Raw genomic sequence first — 12,349 nt, 5'->3', positions numbered from 1 at the left:
TGTGCCTGTTGCCTCTCATCCAATCACTGAGAAGAGTATGGCCTCATCCTCTTGACACCCTCCCTTCAGATACTTATATACATTGATGAGATCCCTCCTTGGTCTTCTCTTCACCAGGCTAAAGAGGCCCAGCTCTCCCAGCCTTTCTTCAGAGGAGAGATGCTCCAATCCCCTATCATCTTTGTAGCCCTCCGCTGGACTCTCTCCAGTAATGCCACGTCTCTCTCGTACTGGGGAGCAAGATACTTAGCTCTTGAAGGCACCTGGCCCAAAGAGCCTGCAGTGCTGCTAATGACTGGAACATGCATATATGTGCTTATGGAACAGACTTCCAGACTGTTTAGATCCCGCGATGTGTTAGCTGGCCATCCAAACGCAGCATTAGACTTGCTAAAAGATCCCATGACCAGAGCGTGTAAATAAGAGCATGTGCTCCCTCGAATAAATGACATTAGAGCAGTGGACTGTAGAATTCCAGGGTGCAGAGTCCTTAGCTCCGAAAGTCAAGAGCAGCCAGGGGATGAAATAATTACCGTAGCTGTTAAGAAAATTTATAAAGGCCACTGCATTCAGTGGCCTTTGGTGGACTCCAAGACCCAGGGATCTCTCCTTCCCAACTGCTGAAACACAGCCTGGTGCAGCCTGAGACTTGGAGGTCTCTTCGTCCTAGGCCAATGGATGTGGCTGCTGCTTTCCCGTTTGCTCTTTCAGCCATTAGCGAGGCTGAGCATGTATATACGTACATACATGCCCATACAGAGGACACTAACATAGCCAGCTAGGCAAACTGCCACAGATAGGGTGCTGCCTTCAACAACACTCAGATATAACACTACCAGAACTCACATAAAACAAATACATGTACAGTTAGCCAAGTCCCATTCCTCTTCTGTGGCTGATCATGATTGCAGCTCGCTACTGAAAACGCATGTCCTTGCTCTCTAGATTCAGAAGCACACGCACATTCTCAGATCCCTCAAATACTTGCAGGGGCTCTCAGCCCATCTAATATCCCTGCCTGGATCCCGTGCCCTGTTACCCGATATATGGGTCTCCTCCTACTCACCAGGTAGTCCAGCTCAACGCATGCTCTCACACGCTCATCTCACAAGTCGCCCCCCAGATCTCTCAAATATTGGCACAGGCTCTCAGCCTGCCTAATATCCATGCCCGGACTCTGGACTCCCTCACTCACCTTTGGATGAGACTTTGAGTTTTCCCAAAAACTGTTTTTTTTCCTATTCACGAGTCAGTCGAGATTGAAGTTTCCTAACAAATTACACGCACATACCTGCACACATTGGATCAAGGGAAAACACATTGGTCCCTCCAGTTTCTAGCACCCCAGACACACAGGCCCTATGACGAGTGGTCCCCACTCCAGTTGCTGACACTTAAGACTTTCATTCACTCCAGTTACTGGTACAACAAATACATGGGCCCTATCAGCCATGGTGTGGCTCCAGTTGCTGACATTTGATTTCACCTCACTCTAGCCACCCTGGCTGCTGGCACCCCAGACACACAGGCCCTGTGACCTGCAGTCCCTCCAGTTGCTAACACCACAGACATACAGGTCACTATCACCTGTAGTCTGACTCCAGTTGTTGGCACGTTATTCACTCACTCAGTCTCTCCAGTTGCTGGCATTTAGACATTGCAGCACTCACATGGGATAGAGTGAAATTACAAAGAAATATAGTTAAGAAAGGATTTAAGAGAGGACAGATGTCAGTCATCAGGCACAGGCCTCAGTGAGACAAGCATACAGACCAGTAGGTGCTTACACACAACTGGCCTTTTTCATCTGTCTTCTTTTCTACACCCCTTTCTGCTCCCCCTTGCTCCCCTTCCCCTAAACACTGCCTAATAAATTTTAGGTAGACCCAGAGGCACCCCTCAAGTATCTGTTTGTCTCAAGTATCTTCTTATCCAAGTCCAGGTTGAATCTCTTCAAAGTTATGCCTGTAGTTTCTTAGTGGCCCACCAATTAGCGGCTGAAAAGCTTAGGTCTTTATTATTGTCTCTGTTATTGCTCATCTATCAGGTTTGTGTCTGTGGTTTTGTTCATCACTTCCCCTGTTACTTATTATTCCCTTTGAACTGAACCACACCATGATGGAGATTTGCAACTGAAATACAAAGCTTTTGAAATCTGAATCATGCATCATTCATATCATCTTTTCCCCACATATTCATTATCTCATAAACCTACTTAAGACACAATTTCTTGACAAAATGACAGGCTGCGGGGGGGGGGGGGGGGGAGGGTCTTCATAAAGTTTTATCTACTTGCCTGGTATAGAACTTATACCTTCTGGCCTCTTAAATGCTTGAATCCTTTTAAGAGCTTTTTCTGAAGCAAGTGTGATAGTCATCACTTCCCCTCCTCCGCTATAAGGCCAACCAAGCTATGTTCCAATTCAGACTTAGCAGTTTCTCAGTTTAGTTTCCTTAAAGCTCAGCAGAATACCATTTAGGGCAATTTCTTGCTTTTCTAAAGCCTGTTCTACTGAGGATTCAGGTTTAAGACATTTCCCTCGATTTGCCACTTGTAAAGAAGCATTTCATTTATCTTTTTGCTACAGCATTATCTTCTATTAGTACTCTCACAACAGGATCACCTATTGACCTTAAAGCAGGTGGAAGCTTCCTACCTCCAGGATATAAAGTTTTGAAATTATGCTTTAAGTTTTTCCTCAAAGCTTTTAGCTTGCCTGAAGTTTCACACTTAGCTTGCCTGAGCTTAAGTTCTTCCATTTTCTTTGGAAATGGCTTCCACTTTTCTAAAGGCTGTCTTAGTCCAATAACTTACACAACACTGCTGTTTAAATCACCAGCAACAAAATCCAGCATGCTTAGTCTCTTCTTTAGTTGTATACACTTGCTGAGACTCTAATGTGGCATTAAAATGGATACAAACTCCACTAAGTATTTACTTTTGAGCTACAGTAGATATGTTTACAACACTCATGAATGTGTTATTCCACCTTTATTTAAAATCACTTGCTGCAATTGGTGCACAACGCAAGAAAAAGTAGAGAGGACAGGGTGTAAGGAAGTCAGAGGTAGTAAGGAAAGAAGGAGGAAAAAAGTGCATTTGCTCCAACATTTGTTGTTAATTTCACTGGGTATCGTTCTAGGACTTCTGCTAATTCAACATACGTTAAGAAGTCCCAACAAAAGTTGTATTCCAGTCATTGTTTTCATAGGCTATAGCCTGTTAATGAAGAAATGCTACTATATTATAGTAAGTACAATAAGAGCCATGCATGGTTTTGTATACTATCATGTTCTCACAGTTATTTATTTCAGCTTCATAATGTCTGCACAGGGGAATAAAGTACAAGTGCTCAAATATAGCTCTAATGGTAGAAATTAAACATTGCTTTAATGTGTTGGTTTTCCAGGTTACTATGCAAAGATCATAATTCAATACACAATAACCACGTGTATCATAAAACATCTGCTATAGGTCAGGAATATAATTAAGAAAACATCATAAAACTATTTTAGACTCATGCTGGCATAAAGTCTTCCTAACAAACTAAAGTACTCACTTTCAAAACTTTAATCAAAATTGAGAAGCAGTGAAAAACACACCACAACTGCTAAAGCTCAAAAAAAACACACACGCATCTATCTGCCTTGGAAAAGAATTCAGCTACAAGAGAGATACAGCTGTCCTGTTCCCAAATTTCCTTAGAAAAAAGTAGTACTTTCTTTGATTTCTCTTCAGTACGTCTTCAAGTCATGTATGGTACAGCAGAGCTGGAAACCTGCATGGACCTCAATAAAAAGCCCAGCTGACACAAGATCTGTTACTGCCCTGACAAAAATAGTAAGGAAAGGGTACAGGAAAAAACAGCAACCAAAACAAATGGGGGGAGAGAGGGAGTTATTTGTGATAATATGTTGTTAGAAACCAGTTAACTTTTTCATAAAGCCACAAATAAATTATTTTTTTCCTATAAATATTTGTCAATATTCAGCAACCTCTGGAGAAATAGAAGTTCAATAAAAATGCATGCAAGGGCAAGCAAATAACAAAAACCAGGGAGAATGCAAGTTGTGTTCATCAAACCTTTAAAAAAAATAGGGTACTCAAAAGTAGTGTTGCATCATACATGCAATTAAAATATTCTTAATTAAAAAGAGACAATCATTTATTAGCTAGTAGACAAAGCAGTAAGGCAGACAGTTATTTGTGCATTTATTAAAAAGGCAATACAACGGAAAATTTCACACATTAATTTGCACAAGTGTCCCACATCAGTTTCCAAATGTACAATAAGCACAGGTTTGCTCATATTGCCATCTCTGAAGTCAGTCTGATAAAGAATTAAGCTAACTTTATAAGAAAAGTGTCTAAAATAATCCTGATAAAAATTCTTACTGGCATATTAGCTAGCATACAGCATGTTCTTTACAGGCTGAAACGGTGAAATATTTGCAAGTTGTTGGATCGAGAGTTGTCCAAAATGGCCTAAGTGTAGTTGCACAAGACGCAAGAAGTCTTAAATTTGAGGCCTTTTTAAATCATTCTGGAATGCAGTATCTCCGACTTAAGTTTTTAAAAACATTGGCATAGAACATGCATTTAATACATGCAACTGTACCTAGTAAATATACATTTTATTGAGGAAATACTATTACCAAGCTATCAGGCTAGAGCTAGGCACAGAAGCAACTGACTTGCTATTTAGAACCAAAAGCAAACAACCAAGTTTTAAGGTCATCTCAAATATTGTGTCTGCACAAGAGGTTCTAGTGGGAGACACATACTGGGTACTGAAAATAATGAAAATTCTGAAGCTGCCAAACCAGGTAACTGAATAAACTAATTTTGAGAAGTAACAGGCATTTTATAAAGCCACTAATGTTCATAAATATTAAATAAGCAGAATCAACATTCTCATTTGTTATTTTGGTTATTGACACCGTATTTCTAGGAATAAAATGCAGAGGCAGTTTTGAAAGAAATCAGCGAAGCTGGCATTGCCTGTTAGCTTGTTCAACCTTGACTAGCATCTTATGATAGAAGCAAAAAAAAAAGGACTGAATTTATCAGAAGGATTTTTAAGCACAGAAATCCATCTAGCATTTAAAGAAGGCTAACACACAAATGTTGACTATTTGTGTGCAAATCAAAATAGAAGGGTTGGCTGCTGTGCCCATCTTACTTCAATGTCAATTGCAAAGTTAAGAGCTGATAGAAAGTCATCCACTTTATTATTATTTAGGTGAAGTGTTTAGCAAAGTGAAGGAAAACAAACAAATGTGACTATATCAAAATCAAATTTATTTTCAAGTCAAACATATCCCATTCTCAAAGTTTTCTTTAAAGGTAAAGACAGGAAAACAGTAAGTCAAGTAATGTGCACTCGCTCTCATACTTGAGCTCAAAATTCCATCAGTGTCAATAAAAAAAGCTGCCTAAGAACCAAAACCAGTCAAGCAAAATGAGAAGAAAAAAAACTCCAGCTCAGTGTCAAGGTCTAAAGGGATGGAATTGTATAAAGTCTCTCCCAGTGAGCTAAGGCTCTGAATAAGGAGATTAAATTTCTTGCCTGGGACTTGCCTCAGAACACCTCTTTCAGCAATTCATACCAGAGCATCCCAACAACTATCATGCCTTGTGTATTCCTGGAAGTAGATGAGGAGAGCTTCTCACATGGCTTCAGGGCAGCAGAAATCAAATCTCTTCCTTCTCCTCTTAAATTCTGCAGTACAATCTATCCTTCTGGAAAATTTTGGTTCCACATCAGGCATAATGAAGATTTGAAAACAAGACTTGAGTAATATTTCTTACCTCAGAAGAACGTGATAGTCACCCTGTAAAAATTATTTTTATTTCTCAATTCATACTAACTGGAGCAAAGTCTGGCTTACCCAAGTATCAGGCAAATGCTGCTGAGTTCTGTCCTAATTAATGTGGAATTTACAAAGTATAACATCTTAAAACTATGTGGGGCTGTTCGGAAAAGAAGGATGCTGCTGCTTTTATTACACAAGACTGGATTTGTTGGGACACAGCAAATTCTAATTGGATGTTGGCAGGGGTGGGGGGGTGGGGGGGGGGGAAATCTCTCTAAGAGCTGTCAAACACCCAAACAGGTTTCCCAAGGAGGTCAAGCGATCTTCACCCTTAGATGTATTCAAAACTCATCTGGACAAGACACTGAGCAGCCTGATGTAGTTGGACACACTTTGAACAGCGAGTTGAAAGAGATGACCTCCTGAGGTCCCTTCCAACCTATGAGTTGGCACTTTGTTTTGTCATACCTGTCCCAAAGCTATTTGTTGCCTAGCCCAATGCTCAGAATTTGGTCACAGCAGAGAGGGATCTGATCATTTTACATCCTGGACAGGACTGAGGAGCCACTGACAGAAAGACAGATGAATGGTCAACAACTTCATCTTTTATAAGGATGTAACTCAATCACTAGTTACTCAGACCTGTATTGTGAGCACTTCACTGATATCCAGTCTTCACAGGATAAGAGTTACCATATACCATGCACATTTGGCTATGGGAACTGAATTTACTGTTTTTACAGAGACCTTACTTCTCACAGATAGATTACTACAAGGTACTCGTATCAACCCTGAAATTCAACCTGCCTCAGAATATAGCATCTTTTTTTGTCTCTTCCCCAAATATTACTGCCGGGACAGATTCATGTCTTTCTAATCAGTGTAGCTGTAACAGTAATGTGAATTAACATTAATTCTGACATTGGCTGGAAACCAATGCGTCTCTCAGCCTTAAGTTATTCCTTTCAGTACAGCACAACCACTCGTTGCCTGTGAACTGTTAAATGCAGTGTTTTTCCTTATTCTGAACTGCACTTTTGTAGGTGAAACGGGAATCAAAAGCAAGACTTGGAGGAAGTGTGCCACATTCACACATGCTGTAAAGCAAGGACAAAATTTAGAAAAGCATAAAGGACAGGCCACTAGAAATCTTATTAAATGGGAAAAATGAAATTCTGTTTCGGCTCCCTCTCAGGAAACCACTCTTCCTTGAGAGTTCAAAGCTCACTTAAGCCAGATCTACCCAATGAATCCTCCAAAGACTCTCAGGGGATGACTCCCTCTGAAGATGATTGTGGGATCATCTATCTTTATAGATCTTCCATTGTTTCTAGCTAGTCCTTCACAGATTTTACCAGTTTTCTTACCCAGAAGGATTAACAGCACGGTTAAGAAATAGATGTGCTTACCGTTCTTGAATCAGAAAAAGGATTGTACTCATCTAATCCTGGAGGAACATTTCTCGTTACTTGCGTTACTGAGGGATCCTAGAAAAGAAAATAGTTCTGTAAATGTGTGCACATATACAAAAGCAAGGAGTCAACACTTACATCATTACCTCACACAAAACTCAACTGTTGTTTCAATCTAAAAAAAGTTTTAATTTGCACTTTAAAAAGACTGTAAATACCCATTTTTCCTTCTCTGTCCCCTAAATGACATCATTCCGTTCTGAGCTTCTTACAAACCTAGATTAACACAGCCTAAGAGAAACTCCATCTGTCACACAGTTGATTTATAAGAGAACAGCTCTCAAAAGAGAAGGGAAGAAAATCCTATCCTGCCATTTAGGCCAATGAACTCCACAGCCATACTCCAAACAAAGAGCATAACAGAAGAGCGCTTTAACTTTACATTTTCCCCATCGAAAACTACTTCCAAAATCTTCAACAACAGTAAAAGCATTTCAGAGAAAAAAAAAAAAAAATGGAGCTGAGGAAACAGTGTCCCATAGACAAAAGCTAAATCAGAGAAGCTTTTGGCACTGAACTGGCAGAAATAGAAAAAGATGTTCTTTTTTCCTCCAAAGAACTATACAGTAAGGAGGACTGCTTAAGGCTTAACTGAGAAAGTAACTTCAGGAATGATGCATTTGTCTATGCTAGAGACTGGTAGGCTTGGTTTGTACAAGAGCATAATTACCCACAAACAGATGAGAATAACTTCATATTAAGAAAAACTGTATGTATACCATGTAATGCCTGCTTCCATACGTATCATTTTTACGGTTAAATTTAAGGTTTTCACATCTTCAGAATACAAGAATGGATGAGAGGAAGGTTTTTTAAGAAATCAAGAATTCCACTTATTCAATATAGTTTGTTACATCTAAACAAATACACAAAACAAATCTACAAAGACTTGTATGTATATAAAATACATTAAATAAGTATATAAACAAGTAAATAGTAAATTTGTATCTATAGTTTCTTAATTTCAATATTCAATTAGTTCAATGTTAGAAAACAAATTACAGTTAAAGGCTGAGATCAGTATTTACATACATTTAAATATACATACAAAGACAGCTGAATTTAAAACCTCAGTATGAAACATTAATCTTATTTAATCTACACAAATATATACTTACTATAACTAAAAAAATTAAAACTACTAAGGTACTGAGAAATAAAATCTAGTTTCTTAGAGTCATCATCCATTACAGCATTAACAATCTTGACAGCTGTAACCTACTAGCATAGATCAAACAGATGAACTTTTTTCAAAAAAACAAAATAAGATGTTTCATAATTCAATACACAAGACTGTAGAAAGTAAGGTCACTGGCCTAAATTTGAATTTATTTAGATTTGAATTATTTAAGGGCAGTATAAACTAGCAGAGCAGAAAATACGCTAGTGTTTGCTTCATGCATTTGGTGTGGCACCCCTTCCACAAACACTCTCAAATCATAGCTTCTTCCACATGATAAGTCATGAGCTCTCAGGTTATTCTCTCTCAAGCTAGCAACTTTGAAAGACAGTAAACCTTTCATAAATCACAATTTGAGATGATAATACTTAAAAAGAACGTGTGTAAGTGTCATTAATGCCTCTGGTCACTGAACGTGCAACTTCTCACATCAACAGGCATTGGTGTTTCAATATTAACAAGTGACTTGTCAGAATAACATCAAATGGTAGCCATTCTACGGACTGCCATCCGGCACTATATCAGAGTAGCAAATGGTTGAATTTAGTCCTTCAAATAGCAATTCTTCTCCTGCTCCTTAGAACAGTCAGGCATGAAGGATTACACATAACTAAAGCAACACTGAAAACAAGAGTTGCCAGCTATTTACTCTTTGCAATAAAGCCAAGTACGTTGGGCATGAATACGAACAGGAAGGGTAGGAGAAAAGAAAAATGAAGGAACTAGAGAAAAATGTGCAAAAAGAGTGCTGACAGCAGGATTTCATATCTTCATCTCCATTAGTTTTTCATACAAGGTCGTGAAGAGTCAAAAGATGAGAGCAAAAACCATTAAAAACAGTGAAATTCCAGTCCAACAATACTCAGTCACTGAAAAAGAGATTGCGAAGCACACCATCTGAAGATCAGAAAATTCCAGCAAGAACACAAGGGCAAACTTTATACTGACCTGTGAGGCTAGCTGGAGCCTTGATACATGAACCACTGTAAACTGAACCAAAAAAGTCTTCCAAATAGGTGATTCTAAATGTATGTTATTTGTTCCTCAGTTTTCTAGTTCTGGAGGTTTTAAAGTCTTCAGGCCTGTGTTTCAGTCCAACTTGTGAGGGCTTTTTAATGCATTTAAATAATCAATTCTGGGAACTGATACACTTTTTCAATGCAGAAGACAAAAACAAAGCTAGACGACTAAAATTACTCAGAACATAGTCTACCTTAAAGAAAACAACTGTATCCCTACAAACTATAAAATTGATGAAGTACAGAGACATATGAAACACACTAACGATCAGCCACATGGCGAATACGTAAGTCTACATAATTACAACTCACATAGCACTTAGTACTTTAAGTTGACTTGGTTGTTTGAAGAGTCTGTTTCAACACTAAATTTCTGTGTTTTGTTTGGTGTCTGACAGTCAGATTCTGCCCATGAAGAGCAACAAATGCAACTATTTAAATAGCTAGAATATGACAGATTCACGTGACAGCAGGTTTCCAAAAAGCAGGAAAGAGTGGTCAATTCAGAAAAAGCAGTCTATATTTACTACTACAAATATGCAAATGCCAATAAATATCTGATGAAAGAAAAACTTTCTTTTCAAGTATTTTAGAGAAGGATGGGGGAAAAAAATATTTCTTACATCTTTCCACACTACTGTAACATTTTAACACTGACTAATAAGAACAGCAGGAAACATAGGTTTCTCTTGATTCAGCTAAGTAAGCTGATTTTGCCAAGTCTTAGTTTTAGGAAAACATTATATGCTTAAATATACATAGTGAGTACAGCAAGAATTCCTCCATCACAAATCCATTCCCCTTTTGAATTATCAATGGTCATTACTGTTATACTTCTGTCAAACACTCCTATTTCTTACTGACTCATTAGCTGTTGTTTGCAAAAGTAGGAGGAACTCTGAAAAAACTAAACGACGCAAAAGGCATTTAACATCAGCTCTGTATAAGAAAAGTTCCATTATCTAGTAGGAAAACTGCAAAAACTATTATAGTTGCACTGAAATACTCAAATTGGACCCCATCACGCCAAGCGGCATTCAAATTCTGCTCTCAGAAAGCCTGAATTCTAGAGTCTGAACTTCAGCAGAAACTCAGGGTCTGATTGCTTCCAGAAGCTGGAAGACATGAGGAGAAATAAACTAAAGATTACAAGGAATAAAAATAAAAACAAAAAATAGTTAAAAGAAGCAAGTACTACACTGGAGATTTGAATCTCTCCTGCACTCATTCATAGAGATCTTTTGCAATGCCAGGTGAAGAACCTAAGCACTTGGCCTCAGAACAAAAAGAAACAAGTTCCTCATGGTCTGAATGTCCCATTGGAGGCTCCTGGACTTTGAACTGTTCTGAACATCCATAGTGCAGTGAAAAGCCGATGCCAACAGGAGCTGCACTTCATATTTGACAGCACTTGTAATATTTTTTTAAAGATTGGACCTGACATCCTAAGGAATATCTGAAATGATTGTGCATCTTTTACCTTATGCTCACTGCATCTCATTTTAAAAAAAAGAGTGAATGCCAACTCACTTAGTTGCAGTGCAAAAAACAGAAGCATTCACACTCATTGTTGCAGAATAATAAAACATTTAATTTAGAAGTTGTGTTCATTATTCAACCCTTGATTAAGTGGTACCACACACAAAGAAAGGAAAAAATAATACTTAACAACTGTCCTTGAACGGATGCTTTTAAGACTATACATTCCGCAAGATGTGCATCCTGAGGCAAGAGTAGAACAAAACAGTGAAGCCTGTCATGTTCTACAGGAATAAATACATCCAGTCATCACTGGCTATTTTCTGTCTCTTGCTATTAACAACCAAAGGGAACTAGAAAATAACGCATGAATGAAATTAAAAAATGCATTATTTTCTAGTTCCCTTTGGTTGTTAATAGCAAGTCACAGCATGAAACAGAAAATAGCCAGAGATGAGTTTCCATATGTGATAGCATATGGACACCAGTACAAAGCAGGAGCATGGCTGGAACTACCAAACATCCACAGACCTCAACCACTTAAGCTACACTATTTCAGTGATCACAAAAATTGGGTTACTCGCTGTAGAAAAGTGGAAGATAAGGTTGATACATTCTGCAACAGACTTCAAATATCTGATGTCAGCCACCGAATGGACTAATTGCAGAGTCCCTGGTTCAATCTCCAACTGAAAAGAGACTGTTCTGGGGGGACCAGTACTTCTGCCCAGAACGGAGCTGCCCTAGCACTAGCTCCTTCCCACAATCTGACTTTTCCCAACCACCTAGCCAGTCCCAGTCCCTGCTCCATAGAATTCTGATTCCAATAATTCCTAAACTCCTTGTTCCCTCTTTCCAATTGGCACTTCCCTCTCCGGCCTTACCTGACCCAAGCTCCTGCCGATTCAATTTCGCAAATTTCTCGTCTCTTGATTTATGAATTATTGGCCACATCAACCAGGGAGCAGAATTTAAGAACAGATCATCATTCACACCCAGATATTGTATTTAGCAGTGCATGGAAGTCATACATGCAGCTATGTGATCATTTCATACCACAGCCTCAGGTTCTGAATTAGTTTGGAAGACTGGAGTATCAATAAATCAGCACAACTTAACTGCTTCCATCTAATCTTTCCTCTTTTCTGTTTCTTGTTCTATTCCTCCCCCAATATCAATCTCAAAAGGAAAGATTAGAAACCCATTCTTCGAATCACTAAGAGTCAGGTACAAGCATCACCCCCACTATTTGCATCAAGAATGGAAAAAGTAGTCACACAGACACACACAGAATAACTCCCCCCACAAACATCTACACCCCGCATAGACAAGAGCATCTACATAACTATTAAAAGTGTCTCCAGTACTAGGTTAACAAATTA

The 12,349-nt window shown here is 38.7% G+C and overlaps 1 protein-coding gene across 1 annotated transcript in view; it reads right to left on the bottom strand.

Annotated features, from left to right (window-relative positions):
* Positions 1–12,349, bottom strand: part of LOC104152953 (secretory carrier-associated membrane protein 1) — a 46,632-nt gene that overhangs the window by 25,135 nt on the left and 9,148 nt on the right. Inside the window, exon 2 of the mRNA XM_068927988.1 lies at positions 7,227–7,304. Coding sequence (XP_068784089.1) covers positions 7,227–7,304 — 78 coding nt within the window. The remainder of the gene's footprint in view (positions 1–7,226; positions 7,305–12,349) is intronic.

The sequence above is a fragment of the Struthio camelus genome, chromosome Z (assembly GCF_040807025.1).
Source record: "Struthio camelus isolate bStrCam1 chromosome Z, bStrCam1.hap1, whole genome shotgun sequence".
Lineage (NCBI taxonomy): Eukaryota > Metazoa > Chordata > Aves > Struthioniformes > Struthionidae > Struthio > Struthio camelus.
The sequence above is the reverse complement of the archived record's forward strand: the minus strand, read 5'-3'. Positions and strand labels throughout refer to the sequence as shown.